Here is a 20,898-nt window from a genome sequence, read left to right on the forward strand (position 1 = left end):
CCGGGACTCCACATGACGCTAATCACCAGACCATGAGCTGCGGACATAAGAAGAAAGATTTTTTTTCCCAATCCGTGCAGGTTATGTGTCAGAATATCGTATTTCATAATGTTGGAGCTCAGGATGTATTCTGTAATCTTAAAAAATTTTGGACATTTGTGGTAATGTCTTATGGGACCAAACTGCTGTGGTTGTCGGTCCCTAAGCCTACACACTACTTAATCTAACTTAAACTATCACTACGGACAACACACACACGCCCATGCTCGAGGGAGGACTCGAACCTCCGACAGGGGGAGCCGCACGTACCATGACACGGCGCCCTAGACCGGGCGGCTACCCCGCGCGGCAGGTTTTAAGACTTTGGTGAAGTACGAATACACAAAAATGGGTGGTTGTACAAATATATTTACGGGGATAACAAACAGATGATTTGTCCTTGTCGTTGATAATGGTGGTGGTGGTGGTGGTGGTGGTAATAGTGGGCTTGTTATTATATTCCGTGCGCTACCTGAGGACCACAATTTTAACGGTTATTCTCTTTTTAAATCAAATTGTGAAGTTGTCAATGAAGTAAATTATTTACTCCATTCCCCGTTGAGAGATGACTCCGATGGTCATTACAGTTTTCAGCCTCTAAGGAGCATCTTGAAACCTGTTGAGAACACACAAACCCCGCTAATACAGAGTTTCACTATAAATATGAAAATCTTTAGGCTACGTCAAGTTTTACCTCTGTCCGTTGATAACGTGGTAGAAGTCATACACCGCCCGTCCAAAAAGTTCGAGAATGATTTTATTGCTGGCTTATAAAGCGACGTCAGCGAAGTAACTTCGGTGGCAGCGTAAACTAAGGACTGTAAACAATAGCCGTGCATTCGGCCAATCGGTTGCGAGCAGGCAGTGTTGAGTAGTGGACGTGCGATAGTAATGTGTCAGCGTTGTTGTTTCAAATCGAAATGGAACACATCTGAATCAAGTGTTCAATAAATTGTCCGGAATGCTTTGAAAAGGAGAAAAGTTGTGCAAAGTTTGTCCCGAACAAAAACAACGATGTGTGAATGCCTGCCGCGACTTGATTGAAATGCGAAATGTGACAATTCTTTCCTGGAAAAAATTGCCACGGGTGGCGAGACTTGGTATTATACGAACCTCCACAAAACTACAAACCATAGAAATTCACTTGTAGTTCAACGCTTAAGCGAACAACTTTTCTGGCGGTTCCACGTGGTTGTGTGAACGATCTGTGTGTTGTACTCAAATGAGGGAGACGTAGTATCTAACATACCGTCTGAACTTTCGTTTCTTTTTTGTTAATCCAGTCTCGAAATTTATGGGACTGGCTTGTATATTTCGAGACAAACAGTGGATTTCTTTGGATTAGTTTTTGTACGTCGCAGAATTACCTTGCTGTTGTGACTAGAATAAATAATCAGCTCAGTGACAGCTATAGTAATCACTTCAAGAAAAATGCGTCTGCGCTTGTGTCATGTCATTTTCAGATTCGAATTAGCTGCTGTTACAGAAAAAAAAGGTTCTGTCTCTCCGTTTTTTAAATGTAAATTGACGAATGCCATACTGGCTGCGTTCGTCTGAACGTTACTAGGACGAATGCGGAAGACACTTTGTCATTTTATTGCATCCCCGGGTTGTGATGCCAGACACTGACTACAGGTGTCTGCAGGGCTGGGGAGGCGAGTTGCTTCGTGAGCTGCCTAGCTTGCTCTGGTTGTTCTCTAAGCTGGGCTGCGGGCTGCTCCGGCAAGTAGCCCGTCTCTGACGGATGCCTGCGGAGTTGGAGTGCCGAGCACGACCCTCGCCTAATTAGCAATCACGCTGCCCCCTCGCAGAGAGCAGCCGGCACCAAACTCGATTCCGCTGGCTGTCTCGCCCTTCAGGTGCCTCTCGTTGTCCCTCAGAACCGTCCAACTCCGCCACTAGTACTCCAGACAGCAGATACCAGTATTAGTACCGCGCGTTGGAATGATAATTACAATAGCAGACGAGTTTACTTACACCATACGATATGCGTCGAAACAGTTAGGTGAATTGTATCGTAGAACGGAGGAGCTAGTGTATTCTTACCGATGTCCTTTTTTTTTTTTTTTTTTTTTTTTTTTTTTTTTTTTTTTTTTTTTTTTCCGGGAGTTCTGATAGACCAAGGTTTGCAGGAGAGCGTTTTATGAAGTTCGAAGTTTGGGGCGGGAGCGACGTATTATTGGCAGAATCGAAGCTTAGGACAAGCTATGAGACGTAGCTAAGTAGCTTAGTTCTTAAGAGCATTACCGGCGAACGGTAGAGAGTCGAAGTTCGAGTCTTCTTTGGCCACACATTGCTTAATCTAACAGTCCCAATCTTATATACTATCACTTGATTTCGTTGCAGTGACTGGCGGTCGACACAGAATTGCTACGTCAGCAGCAGTTTCTTTTCGGTAGACATGGACCAATACCGCATGCACACCTTTCCTTTGTCATTTTATCTTTCTTTTTTGTCAGTTTCTAAGGAAACTTTCTTTCTGAGTTGCTTCAATGCACCATGATGCGAGTCTTCTTTCACGCTAATTTAAGCTGTCTCGAGCCAACAATTCTGCTTCCATCCTGTGTGTTCGGAGCTATGCAGTGCCCTTTTGTATTTCGTTCCAAGCACATATGCAGATGTTTAACACACGTTGGTGGTTTACTCATAGGTGCATTGCGCTAAGCGTTTGAACATGCCTATTGAAAGATAAGATGTCAATTCACATTGATATCGTACATTGTATTGTACTGTATGTTAACCGGGGGCCTAGAAACGACCGAGAGGCTCCGTCCCCGCCACAGCCGCAGTGGTCCACAACCCCACGATGACTACCGCAGTCCACTTGACTCCTCCGCCGCCCCACACCGAACCACTCTTTCAGGGTTATTGTGCGGTTCGTGTCCCAGTGGATTCTCCCCCCCCCCCCCCCCCCCCTCCCCAGGGAACGTCTCACACCAGATGAGTAACCCCTATGTTTGCGTGGTAGAGTAATGGTGGTGTACGCGTGCGTGGAGAACTTGCTTGCGCAGCAATCGCCAACATAGTGTAGCTGAGGCGGAATAAGGGGAACCAGCCCACATTCGCCAAGGCAGATGGACAACCGCCAAGAAACCATCCATGAACTGGCCCGCTTACCGGACCTCGACACAAGACCGCCGGGCGGATTCGTGCCGGGGACCAGGCGCTCCTTCCCACTGCGGAAAGTTGTGCGTTAGACCGCACGGCTAACCGGGCGGGCGATGTCGTACATTGCTTAACATAATTATAGGCAGATTATAATACGAAGTTACAGCATGTTGCAGGTGAAAAATAGGTCCGCAACATATAATTGAAATAAATGGTTGTAGCTCCGTCATAAGTTGCATTGAGCTACAAACGTGTATTAGATTATAATACTCTGCAGTTTTCTGATAAAATGTAGTTCATAAAGCAGACAAGACTGGCCCCAGTATTTCACTCTTTTTCACCTGTCGCAGGGTGTGGTCCACTAGTTCAACTTCAGCAGCACGTAAAAATGCTTACAATCGCCAAAGCACACCAAGTATCTCGTTCGTCTACTCTCACCGTTCAGTATACCCGGCCGCTCCTTTCATCTCGTCTAGCATCGGGTACAATGCGGGTACCATATACTGCATTGTCAAGAAAAATATTTGTGTGTGTGTGTGTGTGTGTGTGTGTGTGTGTGTGTGTGTGTGTGTGTGTTTTAAGGAAGCTGGTGTTTCCCACTGACGCGTGGCAGCTACTGTTTTGATTGTGACGACGTTGTTTGTGGTGTTGCAGGCTCCATCATGTTCCACGTGCGCCGGCGGCCTGCGGACTACCACCCCCGCAAGCGCAAGAAGAAGCCGCTGCAGAAGTGGAACAAGGGCAGCGAGCTCAGCGACTACCGCTACGAGGAGGGCTACGACCGCCTGCCCTTCTTCCTCGAGCTGAACCCAGGTCAGTGCTGGCATGCTGAGGAGACCTCGGAAAGCAAGTTAGGCAATATTGCGGCAGAGAAAGTAACTTTTATGGAAAGCTGCAATACACTTAGTGGCTGATGCTTCTTGAGATGATGTGAGATGATGACATTAATTGAAAGAATGATAGCAGTGTTTAAAGTGGCCGTCAGTTTGCCTTGTTCACCTAAGTGAGCTGGCGATGTTGAATCTGACCTGCTGTTGTGCTGTTGGCCCGACTGCAGCCGGCGTCAGGCTCCATTACGTCTACTTGCGGTTTCAGCATTCGAATTGATGATAAAAAACCACAACAGAGGGAAGCCATAGACCAAGGAAAAACAGGCAGATCTGGTAAAGTGTTGGCATGTGAATCACACATTAAACGAGTGGTATGCCGTTACAAGCGAGTAACGGTTACAGATCACAAATTAAGCTAAGAAACTGGTGACAACTTGTCTTGCTGCAGATCAAAACACAAGAACAGTTAAGCAGGAAAGAAGTTACGGACATTGTGATGAATGGTGTAACCTCAGAATTAGGAGAGGGTCCCCGAGAGACACTTTAAATACTAATAGTAATTAAAGTTGAGTATCCCGTCCCAGGGAGGGGCGGTTTAGACTGCTACTTCAGAAACATGATGCGTTCCCGTGCGTATTGTTTCGTACACACCCTATTGCTTTGCGTCGAAATTATTACAGATTAGCACAAGGAAACTGATTACTGACCTAATGTAGCGAAATTAGAATTATATTAATACCTTCGGCTGCTAATGGGCGTTGATATATATATCAACGGGGACAGGTGAAAATGTGTGCCCCGATCGGGACTCGAACCCGGGATCTCCTGCTTACATGGCAGACGCTCTATCCATCTGAGCCACCGAGGGCACAGAGGATAGCGCAACTGCAGGGACTATCTCGCTCACCCCTCCCACGAGACCCACATTCTTACCTTGTATGTCCACACACTACATTCGTAGTGTCCCACCCCGCCGGCCGTGGTGGCCGAGCGGTTCTAGGCGCTACAGTCTGGAACCGCAAGACCGCTACGGTCGCAACCTCGGGCATGGATGTGTGTGACGTCCTTAGGTTAGTTAGGTTTAAGTAGATCTAAGTTCTAGGGGACTGATGACCTCAGCAGTTAAGTCCCATAGTGCTAAAAGCCATTTGACCATTTTTTTTTTGTCCCACCCCAACACACTCATTACTCGTGGAAGACATTCTTACCAAGTCCCGTAAGAGTACGGGGAATATTTGTGTATCCGCACAGAAGAAGGAGGTCATGGCCGGCGTTGCCAGAACTATATACCTATATGGATAAGTATATCCGTATCAGTAATTTAGCGAGTCACGCGATCAGTGGCCTCTACCAATACAAGATGTAATCACACTCGTCCATAATGGCGTTAACTCACTAGCTGACGATGATCATAAACTTTCTCCAACTAATAACTGACTTCAGTGGCGCCGTCGATGACGTCACGTCTTTCCGTGTTCGAAGACCCAACGCACTGTATTCCTCCGCCGGCAAGAAGAGAGTCCTATGACCACTAACAGGTGCGCCTCTTGAGAGTTTGTTCCGGCCCGTGAAGGCAGGCCTGCGGTCCATAGAATGGGAGCTGGAATAGGGGGCCTTCTACGAAAACGGCGAGTCGGATGTGTCCCTCCGCCGCTGGTGTAGGAGGACTGAAATTCAAACCAACGTCTACCTTGGCCTTCCAGGAGTACGCCAAATGTACAAATAATGTATTAATTGAACCAGGCGTCAGAAAATTATAATCTTTTCACCAACTGGAAGTTCAGTGATGAGGAAGTCCGTAATTGCTGGGGGAAATTCATTTGATCTGATTTAATTGGCATTTAATTAAACTGACTTTCAAACTACAGGGCCGATTCGCCCGTGATCTGTATCAATCAACTCGTCTGTAATCAAAGGTATTAATTAAATAAGTTTCCTTTAATTTACGTCTATGGTCACAAACTTTTTGTTAACAGATTACCGGTTTCGGTCGATAATGACCATCATCAGATCTGCAGCAAAATATGGGGAAAAACATAAATATACTCGCAGATTGTCTACAGCTTAAAAACAATACATAGACCATAATGAAAAGTACTACTGACAAATATATACATTTGTGCGCTTTTAAGTATGAAGAGGCATACCTGTTTTATAAAAACAACATCCTAATGTACTGCAGCCATAGTGGCATCGTCAAATGTTAAATGCAGAATCAGCACCAGCATCGTCAAATATGTATAAATAACATCATATGCACGAGTCATGTTGTCAGTAGCACTACTGTTCAAAACAAGCTGCCGCACAGTAGCCACAAGCTGTTTGTGTTGTAAGTTCACCAGATGTCGCTAATGTCGGCATACACTACTTTTCAATAATATATAGCACTGTTTTCTTTAATTGTGGCTTCTTTAGCGATTTGTTTTTTGGTTGTTTTATTTTATCCGGTGCACTATCAAAGAAGTTTATTATTTATGTCATTATCTAGAATATTGGCACTAGAGCATTGTCAACTACTGTTTCTTAACTCTTCCTCTTTTAACAATCTTATTTTTGTCGTGTTATTTTTCATTGCTATTTATTATTATAATGCCTCATATACGTTATAAGCTCATTACAGACATCAGCTATTGTATCCCCCTTTATTTTCGCTGTGCAATTAATTATTGAAAACTAGTGTATGCCGAAATTGGTGACATATCTGGTGAACTTACAACACAAACAGCTTGTGGCTACTGTACGGCAGCTTGTTTTGAACAATACAAACGACTGTGCCTCGTGTGCCAAAGAGCACCACTAATCCGACCAGGCGACTCGTTCTGGTAACCCACTAGCCAATCTGACGATCCCGTGCCCAGTGCTGTCGTCCTAGACGATGTCGTTGGGTCCATCACAGGAACACGTAAGGGCCTGTTGCTGGGGAGCCCCGTGTTCAGCAGTGTGTGCTGATCGGTGTGCTTCGAAACACTTGTACTTGCGTCAGCGCTATACTCTGCCGACAGATTGTCTCAGATTGCTGCTTATCCTGCTTTATACAGCTTAATCATCTGCTCTGTGCAGCAGCTCATACGTATTAGGAATTCTTCCCAACGGCTAATTTCTCGCTAGCGTTCTGTCGACAGCACACTTTAAGGAAACTAGGGATGGTGTTTCAGACAGCAGCACGCCTCAGCACGTCTACCTGCTGGTTTCATTGGCGTCTGTTGTAATCCAGGAACCGCCGCAGTGCGTGCAGTTGGCCGCCAAGAGTGGCGATCAGGCGACGCCGGACTGATGCGTATTTCAGTACCGCCTGCGACCGCCCTTATATTGATTTGTGTCGCTGCGCACCTTAATGTTTGATGCCACAATCCATCACACGGCCGTGTAATAAGGCTTACTATCGAGGTCGCTTGGATCCCGTAACACTCTTGCCAGGATGTAATTTGCAAATCTCGTTGTCTACTGATGTTTCTTCCGGGACGTGTCTTATGACGGATACCGAACCAAAGTAGCGAGGCTCGTGTATTCTCAAAACGCATATGCGTTGCTCTCAATTCGGGGAGGTGCCCTAAATAGACTGTCTGATCCTGACACCACTGTGTATTGCGGAATTTACCACTAGAGTAAAGGAGTTTTACTATTTGGGGAGCAAAATAACTGATGATGGTCGAAGTAGAGAGGAAATAAAATGTAGACTGGCAATGGCAAGGAAAGCGTTTCTGAAGAAGAGAAATTTGTTAACATCGAGTATAGATTTAAGTGTCAGGAAGTCGTTTCTGAAAGTATTTGTATGCAGTGTAGTCATGTGTGGGAGTGAAACGTGGATGATAAATAGTTTGGATAAGAAGAGAATAGAAGCTTTCGAAATGTGGTGCTACAGAAGAATGCTGTAGATTAGATGGTAGATCACATAACTAATGAGGAGGTATTGACCAGAATTGGAGAGAAGTTTGTGGAACAACTTGACTAGAAGAAGGGATCGGTTGGTAGGGCATATTCTGAGGCATCAAGCGATCACCAATTTAGTATTGGAGGGCAACGTGGAGAGTAAAAATCATAGAGGGAGACCAAGAGATGAATACACTAAGCAGATTCAGAAGGATGTAGGGAGCAGTAGGTACTGGGAGTTGAAGAAGCCTGCAAAGGATAGAGTAGCATGGAGAGCTGCATCAAACCAGTCTCTGGACTGAAGACCACAACAACAACTACTACAACCACTAGATGTCACAAGAGCCACACCCGCCAATGTTGTAGGAGGCGCATAGTATTGTGTTGTCAGTAGAGAAGCTGCATCAGCTTGAATGGGTCGGTCAAGAGAGCTCAGTGACTCCGAACGTGGACTAGTCATTGGATGTCACCTGAGCAACAAATCCGTTAGGGACATTTGAACCCTTCTAAAGCTGCCCTAGTCGAATGTTGCTGGTGTGATTGCGAAGTGGAAACTCTAAGGAACAACCACAGCCGTACCAAGACTAGACTGAATTCATGGTCAGGGACCGTCAGACGTTGGAGAGGATGGATGTAGAAAGTCGAATTAAATCAGTGGATAGAATTGCTCTTTGAGTTCCAGAGTGCTACCGGCAGTCCATCTAGCGCAGTGACTTTGCATGGAGAGCTAAAAGTAATGTTGTCGAACGGCTCCTCATAAGCAGTGCATTTGTGTAACGACTCGAAGTATGGTAAAGAGCGACTACATTGGACAGTGGATAAACGGAAACCAGTGATTCTGAGAGATGGCTAACGTGTATACCCTGTGGCAATCCGATGGAAAGTTTTGGCTTTGGTGAATGCCTGGAAAACGGTACCTTCCCTTACGCGTAGTTCCAACAGTGTAGTACAGAGGAAGTGGTGTTACGGTATGGGGGTGTTCTTTGGGGTTCAGGTGTGCCCCCTTATTGCGCTTCAGAAAACGCTAAATGCGAAAGGATAAGGACACATTTTATAGCACTGTGTGCTGCGTACAACAGAGGAACAGTTCCGAGACGATAATGGTGTGTAGCAGTGTGACAGTGCACGCTGTCATAAAGCAGCATCCGTGGGTGGTTTGTGGGCGTTCCTGAAATTGTGTCCTGACCTCAACCAAATGGAACGTCCTTGGTGACAGTTTAAATGTCGATATCGCTCCAGACCGCAGCGTCCAATATTCCTTCGCTGCTTTTGGCTCTTGTGGAAGAATGGACTGCCATTCAGACACCTCATCGAAACTGCGTCCAGTAGAGTTCAGTTCATAAAGGCGAAGTGTAGGGACTCCCCGTGTTACTTTCCATTAATAGGTGTCCGGATGCTTTTGATGTCATCGTGTACGAACAACACTTTGCGCACGAAAGAAACGTAAAGACCTCTTCGGTCCAAAGACTGTCCACAATCCCATGGCCGTGTCTAGCAGAAAGTTCTAAAGTGTCAATCCTCTCAAGGAAAGCTAAAAAAGAACTCAAGTGAATGAGAAATCGGATGATATAGAGAACAGGAAAGAAAATAGGTCCTGTGAGGCCATTCTGGATGAAGCTGCAGAAAGATTGTCAACGAATCGCCATTTATTGTGTGGAATATACATTTCTAGTGGCGAGCCAAAATCTTTGCAAACACTTCCAGATGCAGTAGTGGCCTGGTTGGTTAAAATTAGTAGTATTGCTTCCACTTTAATATACACTGAATGGCCGAAAGTCATCGAAATGCACTGCATGTGGTGTTAATAGCTAGTCGCTGTTCCATGATATCAAAACAGAAATAGGATGTCGAGGATGTTAGAATCAGTCTGGAGAGATATCTATCCATGCGTCTTGCAGTGCTAAAACGATTGTTTTTGTGTAGTTGGTGTTCGGTTCATGCAGTGTACGTTGGTGCCGACAGCATGTTGTTTACATTACTAAAACGTTATCTCAGGATACGTTAGCAATTGCAGTACAGGGGCAGCAAAAATTTTATATTCTGTGTTCCGCGTAGCTATTGGCCGAATTTAAAAATTTCAAATGCCATCATAATTACTCATTATGAGGCCTAGTCTTGTGTAGCAAACAATAAGACAAATATTCAGTTAGAAGTTTTGTTTTTTTCTTTGAGCATCGTAACTGACGCCGCGCAGATACACGGATTTTATTCGTCGTTGACTTGAGAATGACAGCACTTAGCAACTTTCAGCAAACTTGAACACGTTTTCAAAGCATTAAGAACCTTTTTGTCGCTGGCACCCCCACAAAACGATGAAAGGAAAAAAAGTAGTGTATCGCGTACTACATAATCTCTGTTCATGCAGTCAAACGTCAGCATCAGATATGAAGTTTTAATTTTTTACTTATTTCGCACACACTTCGATTACAGTATTACGTATATCACTTAATATAGCCGGTCGGAGTGGCCGAGCGGTTCTAGGCGCTTCAGTCTGCAACCGCGGGACCGCTACGGACGCAGGTTCGAATCCTGCCTCGTGCATGGATGTATGTGATGTCCTTAGGTTAGTTAGGTTTAAGTAGTTCTAAGTTCTAGGGGGCTGATGACCTCAGAAGTTAAGTCCCACAGTGCTCAGAACCATTTGAAGCATTTGAACTTAATATACCTGCAGAACTACATCATCGTAGGACATTCATTTCAGGAGTACGACGCCATTATTTAAACATTGAGATGCCTGAAAAACTAGCTTTTGCCTAAAATGGAGCGCAAATTACACAGTTTCTAGTCGTTCAATGTTTCGTAATGAGAGCACTTTGAGGTTTTTAACAACCTTTAACCTAAATTTCAAAGCTTTCCTGAACGTTTTTCGCTTGCCTGCTTAAAGGTTAATGTTTACACATTAACTCATTTGTACGGTAATCAGACGTTTAAAGATATTTTATGCATAAGATTGGCGGAGGGTAACTTGTATGACTGCTAGTCATTCCCTTTCTTGCTTACTCGCAAATGGAGCGAGAGAAAGCTGCTGCCTACACGATTCCGTGCGACTCCTTATTTCTTTCACCTTGTTACATTTAGAGCAAGTCGTACTTTAGAGAGCATCACTGGCGATACCCTTGTCTCCGAGGAACATTCGCCATCATGGACAACTTTCTGGCTTATATTACTTACGAAATCATAGAACCATTCACGTATCTGAGAACCTATCCCGTGTGCCCGGACGTTCCTTAACAGTCTGCGGCTCAGTACTGTGTCAAACGCTCTTTGAAAATCTAGGAATATGGAATCTGTTTCCAGAATGAGATTTTCACTCTGCAGCGGAGTGTGCGCTGATGTGAAACTTCCTGGCAGATTAAAACTGGGTGCCGGAAAGAGACTCGAACTCAGGACCATTGCCTTTCGCGGGCAAATACTCTATCAATTGAGGTATCCAAATGTAATGTGGAATCTGCCTGTTGTCCGCTATCAGTGGTTCGGAGGACGTGATGCGCGGGAAGGGCAAGCTGAATTTAGCACGAGCGATGCTTTTTAGGTCTGTATTCATTTGTTGATACGAGTTTTTCTGTGTCAAGGAAATTCATTTTATTCGAGCTTAGAATACGCTCAGGAATTCTGCAGGAAACCTACGTTAAAGATATTGGCCTGTAATTTTACGAGTTATTCGTCTGCACTTTCTATGCACCGCAGCAAATTCGTTTTTTCCACTCGCTTGCGACTTCTGGACGAGAGACTCATGATAAATGCAAGCTACGTTTGAAATAAGTAGAGGCGAGGTGTTTCACAGTAGCGAAGATGAACAATGCTCATAGTTACCCAAATACGCATTTGAGAGCCAATTCGACGTTTTTCCTTCTATCGGTCCATACTACAACCTCGGAGTTACCTGCCCTAGAATCTTAGCAACAGCAGCACCGGTACATGTATTCAACTGCCAGAGGTATCAGAACGGTTTTCGCTTATAACTTTCGACTCGTCAGTTCCCGGTGCAGGGTCCCTCCCCTCATATTGATACATTTATCCTTCTATATCATGCTAGAAAGTTTTTAACATAATCACGGAATCACCATCTGTACACACACCTTTACAGGCACCGGCGCCTACAACTTCGACGCTTTGTACCGTCGATGGATGATGTTTCCGGATACGGGTTTCTGTTCAAAATATTATGTACTCATTCCGATCTGCAAGTCCTAACAGTTTGTAACGGAATTTCCGAACACCCTGTATACGCTTGCGTCTAAAGGTACTGCCTGCGGTCGTAACCCGCTGCCATTTCTCTGAAGACAGCGCACAGTTTGCTTCCCTTGCGCTACATAATAGCGTCTGACCGCCTCAGTTTACCGCGAGCGCTCACTACCCAGGCGGCGAGCGAGCGTGAGCACTCTTGCTTGTCTAGGCGACTCCTGGAGAAGCCCGAAAATAATGCCAAGTTGGCAGGCCCTAACCAGCCATGCAGCAGACTCACTTGGAGCAATAACAAGCACTTTGTCTCATTCGCCGGGCCACACGTGTGGAAACATTGTCTCCGGAATATTGAACATCCACCTAGACATTGTTGACGTCCGAAACCTGATTTCTTGGGTAATCTCCACCATCCTAAGACCCACGCGTCTTCCACCTATTATCAGCCCTTGATCGAAACCGGTTTCCTCGCGACGTGCTGCAGTGTTCACCACGCACGTGGCTGTAACGTAGCGCTAAACAGTGGTGCCAGACGCCTCCTCTAGACTCAGTGTTGGGGTGCTCACTGCCATCCGTTAAATGCGAATGGGGCAACCGTTCCCATGAATTTTGGCCTCGCAGTTTGTTTGTTTTTGTATGCGTCCCTTGTGTAAGTAAAAGTGCTTTGTAGTGTGCGAAGAAAGAGGGAAATTTGTGTTTGACATCTCGCCGAAGATAAAAGCTAATTATTAAAAAAAAAAAAAGTGGTTCAAATGGCTCTGAGCTCTATGGGACTTAACTACTGAGGTCATCAGTCCACTAGGACTTAGAACTACTTAAACCTAACTAACCTAAGGACATCACACACATCCATGACCGAGGCAGGATTCGAACCTGCGACCGTAGCGGTCGCGCGGTCTCAGACTGAAGCGCCTAGAACCGCTCGGCCACACTGGCCGGCTGATTATTAAAAGATATCGCACAGAAGGCAGGATATTACGTCAGTAAAACGTGACATGCTGTCAGTATTTTCCTCTGCTAGAGAACGCCAACCTTCGAACTTAAGACGTTTGTGAGATGCATTTGTAAACAATTTAGACAGAAAATAAGGATTTTGTACGTTGAAGTATCCCTTCTGTCGCAGTAGGTAATCTCCATTTTCTGTACGGATTTAGGAGTATACTGAGCGCATTTTCCGGCGAATAAACACGATATTTTGTCAGACCTGTAACAAGATCTTAAGACAATGAACATGTAAGATCTTTGTACAAGTTTAATTGAAATACGACGTATGTTTGCTTGAAAAAGGAACAAATCTATTATGAAACTGCGAGCGTTTACCAGTAACAGCAGCAGTGACATTTCGCCATACCCAGCGATATTTATTCTTCTGCCACCATAGCATCGCCGGCCGGAGTGGCCTAGCGGTTCTAGGCGCTACAGTCCGGAACCGCGCGACCGCTACGGTCGCAGGTTCGAATCCTGCCTCGGGCATGGATGTGTATGATGTCCTTAGGTTAGCTAGGTTTAATTAGTTCTAAGTCTAGGGGACTGATGACCTCAGAAGTTAAGTCCCATAGTGCTCAGAGCCATTTGAACCATCACAGCAACTTCAGCATCAAGACCAAAAGAGGTGGCGCAGTGTTTAGCATACTGGACTCGCATTCGGGATGACGATGTTTCAAACCCGCGTCCGGCCATCCTGATTTAGGTTTACCGTGATTTCCCTAAATCGCTGCAGGTAAATGCTGGGATGGTTCCTTTGAAAGAGCACGGCCGACTTGCTTCCCCATCCTTCACTAATCCAATGAGACCCATGGCCTCGCTGTTTGGCCCCTTACCCCAAATCAACCATCCAATCTATCAGTATCAAGAAAGTAATATTTATAAACATGTCTGGATGAGAAAAAAAGGACTATTTATAAAACAAAAATGTAGCTGTAATCTGATTTGCCATTTCCTAAAAGCAGTGATTGTAATATTTTGTCGCATTTGATTCTTTTTTCATTTGGGGATTCCCTACTAAGAATCAGATAGCACACGTACAATTAGCAGCGCAGACTTCGGTCAAGGTACCAAAAAAACAACTTCTATTTCATCAACCAGCAACTGGTGTAGTACCTTGTCAGTAGCAGTTCTGCCACATTTTAGTTTTGTTCTTTAACACCAGAAACGAAATTTAGATTGACTTGTCTACATTGTGTGTCCGCAGTTCCCAGTGCATCGATAAGACAGCTGCCTGTTGAAAGCGAAACGTTGCGTGTCTCCGTGCTGCGTTGCATGTCCTCGCTCCCCGTTGCGTGTCTCTGTTTGTAGGCCATTGATTTACGCACTTCTTTCGAATCCTTCCCTAGGCGCAAGCGACTGCCCAAAATTTTCCGCGTCTTACGTGTACCTCTGCTAGGCGCCGAACTAAAATAGTAAACAATTAAATAAAATCGGTCTTAGACTAGTGCAGGGTAGTAATTGCACCAGTAGCCATTAGGCAATTCGACGACATGATACGGGCATGCATAAAATGGATGGACTTCGATAAAAGACATAGTAAACAAACTTTTTTTTTTTTTCAGAAGTAAAATAATTTCATGAAGTACTCTCCTTTTAACGCAATGGATTTGGTCCAGCGAGACACATTTTATTGCCTCAGAAAAAGGGTTTGTTTATATATGAATAATACTTGTCTGCAGGACAGGTAACTTTTTTATTGAACAAAACTTCCTTCATTCCAAATCGCTTAAAATAAAATAAAGTCACTTAGGGTCAATTGTGTATTACAACCGGAGGGGGGGGGGGGGGGGGGGAGCGTATTTCACATATTGTATACTTGTAGTTCGTGACACGGTTGTTAGCTTTTCTTTTAAAAAATGAAAAATAGATCACGTCCTGGCGTGTTACAATGAAGAACCTGTCTATAGTGATAACGACCTTAGAGTCTTCCGTTGCCTGATAGACTTCCTGCCACGTGCGGGGGTCGTTCTGAAGGTAAAGGACGTTTGTTTATCCACCGATTTTTACTCGAGATAATGAAAGAAAACTTATATTACAGCATATTTTTATATTTTTACCTGTTCTTCTACGTAATCATCGTTCAAATTTAAACGTTTGTTGCGCTCCAAAACCTTTCCGATGCCTTCACACATAAGCAGTTGCCGCCAAGTTGTGAGAATCATTAACGTCCTTTTTCAGAAGTTTCCATTTGCACAGCATTCCTTTAATTTCTGAAAAAGATTTCAGAGCCATAAGTGATTATAGGGAGAAGAAAAACTTTGAAGATTCGTAATGAGGTGATATCATTTGTTGCAGATGTAGTCAGTGTGGTGTTCGAATGTGAGTTTGGAGTCAATGATAATGCCCAGATATTTGATATGGGTTTTCCGCGATAGTTTGCTTCCTTGTCCAAAACGGAGCTGCCCCCCGGTTGTTGCGGCATATCGTTCGTATAAAGCGTAGGTCTATAACGAAGCCATGACTTCAGTCTTTTGTTGGCCTCAGCTGGTTGTTGGATTTGTGAAATTAGAGCTCTCGGATGGATTCCTTCGAACTATGTTATAGGACCCTTAATAATGATAGTACGGAAAAGAAGAATTCATGAAAATGTGAGGTAGGAAAACGTCGAACAAGCGCGTGTTTATCTCGTTCATCCACATGACTGGCTCGTCAATTTGATTACTCTGCCCGAACGAGCGTGTGACGTGCTACATTGTGGAAACAATAGCCACTGCACAGATGCGATCCTGTTAGGCCAAAACGACATTGCTTTAGACGAGCATTGGTTATTTTTCACGGTCAATTGGATTGAGCTTTTGTCAGCGCTCTGAATTGGATAACACGTAATCCCTTATATGAAAGCGTACAAAACGGTTCGTTGATGAACTTGCCCTTGACGACACGTCATCGATGTGTGATCTGTGCCATTTTTAAAAACGCTTCCCAAACATTGGTTATTTCAGTTATTTACTTTAAAACTCCCTGAGACTTTGGGTTACATATTTGTGGTCACCAAGTCAGTCTGCTCTACGCTAGAAAATGGGTTGTTAACTAAACACCTTTATCTTGGGGCATGCCGTCGCTGTATGTCTTGGGTTAAAGTATTTAAAACAAATGTAATATATCTTGGCACTATATATTTTTTGTATGTCTGAGGCTTAACTCAGTTTCTAACATCATACAAGTTTTCGACTTTATGCCCACTTCAGTTTTTCATCTTGCTTCGATTTAAACGGGATACATGTGAACAAGGATTGTTGTCAGTCTCAGCAAAAATAACGTGCCAGATTAAATTTAATGCAAAAATAGTCATATATGTGAAATTAACTATGTTTACCTCCAGTCTGTCTTTGAAAATTTGTCGTCTGCCAATTGGAAATAATTCGTATTCTAACTGTAATTTTTCCTCTGATGCAGACGTTAATTATGAAATGACACAACGAAAACAAACATTTTAAATTCGTATTCGCTACTATTTTTGCATTAAATTAATCGGAAACGCTACTTTCGCAAAAAATTAATAGCAATGCTATTTTGTTAATTGATGAAGCAGAAGCAGATGTAAATTTGAAAACTTGAAGTGCAGTGTGAGTAAGGTCGCGGAAAGGCACTTCTGTAGGAGGGGGGGGGGGGGGGGGGACCGACAAGTGGATGCCTACTTTACCTGGATTGTCTTCGAAGGCACACAATGGACTAGGTTTTTTCTCTAATTCTCAAGAAACTATTGTGGAATATCCAACTGTTCCCGTCTTTCAAGAATGGTGAACAAATACACCACGCAATATACATTGTGCTTTCTCGTGCCCAGTTCGTCACGCAAATGTGTTCCCGTACTTAAGAGATGCCATCAGTCCTCCCTGTTAATCGATGGCCATCCATCATGATTCGGTGAACCTGTCAAGCGCTTCCTCCTGCACTGCATTGTCGTCCTAACCCACTTCGTCCAAAAGGCTGGTTCTGGGTCATTTGAATCAAACATTGTACGTCCCCATAGAACAATGCATCCTTTCACGAAATCGCATTCACTTTTGATTTCCTTTTGAGCTTTTCCTCCCAGGCGAAACAATTCGATAATACTACACATTACCAAAGTACATCAGTAGCAGTCGGGATGTTAATGTCTGAGGTTTAAAACTGGCGTGACATCCGTAGCGTGACATCAGTATGAACACATTGCTTCAATTTTTAGTATCTTTTGTACAGGTATCGCATTGTAACTGGAAATTTCGTTTGGTTGATCAGATCACAAACTATTAAGTGCCGCGCGGGATTAGCCGAGCGGTCTCAGGCGCTACAGTCGTGGACTGTTCGGCTGGTCCCGGCAGAGGTTCGAGTCCTCCCTCGGACATGGGTGTGTGTGTTTGTCCTTAGGATAATTTAGGTTAACTAGTTTGTAAGTTTAGGGACTGATGACCTTAGCAGTTAAGTCCCGTAAGATTTCACACACATTTGAACATTTTTTGAGACTGTTCAGTCCAACTTAAATTTCCTGTCCACTGTTCAGAAATGCCGACTTTCAAGTAACTGTAGATCCTGTGTCATTAGCATTCAACTTTGAACTAAGTGTGTAGGGTGAACCCAAAATTCAGTGACAAAATTTCGGCGGTTGTTAGAGATATTTTCTGAGTATTTTGATATACACAGTGGAATGAGCAGGCTACCAGAAATACCTTAAAAAAAAAAAAAATACTAAGCTCCTCCCGAACAGGCCGTGAAGGCCCAACAGAACCGACCGGCCGCCGTGTCATCCTCAGCCCGTAGGCGTCATTGGATGCGGATACGGAGGGGCATGTGGTCTTCACACCGCTCTCTCCCGGCTGTATGTCAATTTCCAAGACCGGATACCAGAATTATCAGTTCTCTAAATTTACCCAATATGGTTTTGGGAAAACAATGTTGCACTTCTTCCAGTAACTCTCATGTGTGTTCGCTGAGCCGGCCGTAGTGGTCGAGCGGTTCTAGGCGCTACAGTCTGGAACTGCGCAACCGCAACGGTCGCAGGTTCGAATCCTGCCTCTGGCATGGATGTGCGTGATGTCCTTATGTTAGTTAGGTTTAAGTAGTTCTAAGTTCTAGGGGACTGATGAACTTAGAAGTAAAGTCCCATAGTGCTCAGAGGCATTTTTTGGTGTTCTCTGAGCATTTTTTTTAATTTTCATACAAGCTACACCAATATATTTGTTATGATTCTCATCGTCAGTTGTTATGATGATGGGTGGCCAGCGCTAAATAGAAACATATATTGCGGGTTTGGCAGTGAAGTCGGTAAGGAGCTGGCTGCGTAGTCTGTACCTGCAACAACTGAAATAATTAGTAGTCGTTGGTAAAAAATAATATATTTTGTACTTAACTTGTGTTACGGGCTTCTTCATATGCTGCACTCGTGTAATTACAAACATATCTAGATGAGGCATTACTTATGCCATACTTGACTAAGCGCCTTGTTAGAGGCTGCTTCCTATCAGCTGAAGGCTATGCAACATTCCTAGTTGACGTCCCGAGCAAGAGTGGACAAGAGCTCGCTAGATACTTGTCACAAGCCGCGGAGCGGCACCAGTCACGACTCACGGGTCCAGCGATATCTATTACGGACTGCAGTCGATATCTGCAACCCCTAACAAGTGTTATCAAACGTTGATACCACAATATTGGTGTCCTAGCTGTGTTTCTTTGAATTCTTGAGATATTTGGTATTGTGTTCACTTGATAAAGGCACGAAACACTGGAGCAACAATTTAGAATAAATATCATATGTGTGCTGTCGTGTTAACCAATGCACTGCATATCTGAAGAGGCATCGAACAAATCTGTCATCTGTTCGGCATCCCTGCCACTTATTTCATGTATTCATTGTATTATCCCTAGGTAATCAGATTTAAATGATATGATACGCATCAGAAGTTTTCCAATAACGTTATAATCGAAAAGTGTTGTGTTGATGTTGCCATTCTTCGTTATGGGCTGCTGATATTCTAATCTGAGCCCCTGCTCTATCTTTGCATTGCTCTTCACTTTGAATTTCGACTGTTCATTGCCCTCCTCCTTTAATTATAGTAAGTCATTTCAATCTTGCTTCTTTGGTTCTGTTTCTCTTGCAGATCTTCTGCCTCTTTCACACAACTTCCATCTCACTTGTGCATCACATCTATGCCACTCTAAAAACTGTAAAGCATTCTCAGTCTTCAGAAAACGTTGTGTTTGGGGCGGGGGGGGAGGGGGGGCAGAGCTGAGCTTCCATCTAGCCACTAATTTTCTCCACCTACTGCCATTCATGCACAGCTGCCACCACTAAGCTTTCTTATTTTATCTATCATCACAGTCGTGAGGCCAGACTGCGGAGAAAAGTGAGGAGTTGGAGGATGACATTCTTTTGATGGTCTACAGTTTGAGATACTGTGTGTGATGTGTGGAACGTTGAACTTGCTTCTGCCCTTCGATCGTTCTTACTAGAAAGGGTTATAGTAGACAATTTTAGACATGTGCAGGACTCTTCACTGTGTGGTAGATTCTCGACAGACAGGGGTTATTATCAGGGTTAATTCCCTAGTGTGCTTCATCTTCATTAAGTTACACAGTGAAGTATGGCACTGCCCGATGATTTGTATCCAGCATGCACTGCTGGCTGCGCTTATACCAGTCACCGTTAACCTAGTGAAACATTGTACTTGTCAGATTCAAACATATACATTTTACATTAATTAAGCTTTTGTAAAAATATTGTTGATTATTGATAACTTTAATCATTGTTTTGCTTAATTTTTTTTTCTCTTTCTTTCTTTTTTACCTGTGCCACCTAATGGTTTTGGAGGATTGGCTAGAATGTAACATAGTGTAACCCCTGATACATATAACACAGTTCCGTGCCATCTCTTTGCAGATGGGTCTGATGTGGTGAGTGGGGTCCCGAAGCGCCACCGCCTGCAACCCAATGTGACGGAGGTAGGCAGTGAGCGGCCGGCAGGGCCTGCTGGGCAGCAGGCGCAGTCGCTACAGCTGTTTGGACCCAACATCAGGCCGCGACACTGTGTTGTCGCCCATACTGAAGGCATCGTCACTGTCACCCCCTGTTCTCGGGATGCCGAGACCTACGTTAACAACCAGCGCATCTACGAGACAACTATCCTGCAGGTGATGCATCTGAAACAGCCTCAATTTTTAGGATAATTAACCTTTGTAGTAAGCAAAGTAAGACGCAACTTAATGAGGCTTGCAGTGTTTTTATTCTTGTTGCATTCCCATATCCTTTTCTGCACTCAAGGTACATTACTTACATGGTACTATTTACAGCTCACATGTAATTTAACTTCCTGAAAGAATTGCAGAAAATTTGTGAGTGGGTAAACAATGTAGTTCAGTTAATTCTTTGACATATCTCATTCTTTAGCCTCAGGAGCTTTGTCTTTTGCTGGAAAACTATGATAGTAGAAGTTATCAGACGAGTTCTCTGTGTTAATGATGTTTCCTGTAAACGTAGAACAGTTGCTTTGATATGTCAGTAGATTATGTGAACATAGTACTTGTTAAAGCAAATGTGAGTTACCTTATTGTAAAGAATTAAAGGAATATATGTGACATGCTATTAATTAGAAACAAAAAGAGCAGATTCTACGCATCTAAAAGCTCAGATAATTGGAACGACTTTTTGTTTCCTAAATATCATCCAATTTACATTATTATCTTAATGTGCTGCACCAGGATATGCATTTAAGATTTAAAGATATTTGCAATCAAGTGGTGAAGAACAACTATCATCTGGCAATAGTGGAAGAAAGCAATTAATAAACTGTAGGTCAGTCATGCAACAAGATTGTAATTGAATGGGCAATAAATGACAGTGTGTGCTTAACAAACTTGTTGATACGAAACAAACACAGACAACTAATGTTTCATCAGTTTTTATTCT

The 20,898-nt window shown here is 43.8% G+C and overlaps 1 protein-coding gene and 1 non-coding gene across 3 annotated transcripts in view; one reads left to right on the forward strand and one right to left on the reverse strand.

The window, feature by feature from the left end:
- The window catches only part of LOC124711899 (afadin), a 1,103,288-nt gene that overhangs the window by 939,931 nt on the left and 142,459 nt on the right, over positions 1–20,898 (forward strand). For both annotated transcript variants that reach the window (XM_047242145.1, XM_047242146.1), the window contains exons 8-9: positions 3,802–3,960; positions 19,873–20,123. In XM_047242145.1, the coding sequence (XP_047098101.1) occupies positions 3,802–3,960; positions 19,873–20,123 (410 nt within the window). The remainder of the gene's footprint in view (positions 1–3,801; positions 3,961–19,872; positions 20,124–20,898) is intronic.
- Trnat-ugu lies at positions 4,772–4,846 on the reverse strand. Its single transcript has one exon. It is a non-coding gene; the product is annotated as a tRNA-Thr (tRNA).

This window comes from Schistocerca piceifrons, chromosome 8, assembly GCF_021461385.2.
Source record: "Schistocerca piceifrons isolate TAMUIC-IGC-003096 chromosome 8, iqSchPice1.1, whole genome shotgun sequence".
In the NCBI taxonomy this organism is placed as follows: Eukaryota; Metazoa; Arthropoda; class Insecta; order Orthoptera; family Acrididae; genus Schistocerca; species Schistocerca piceifrons.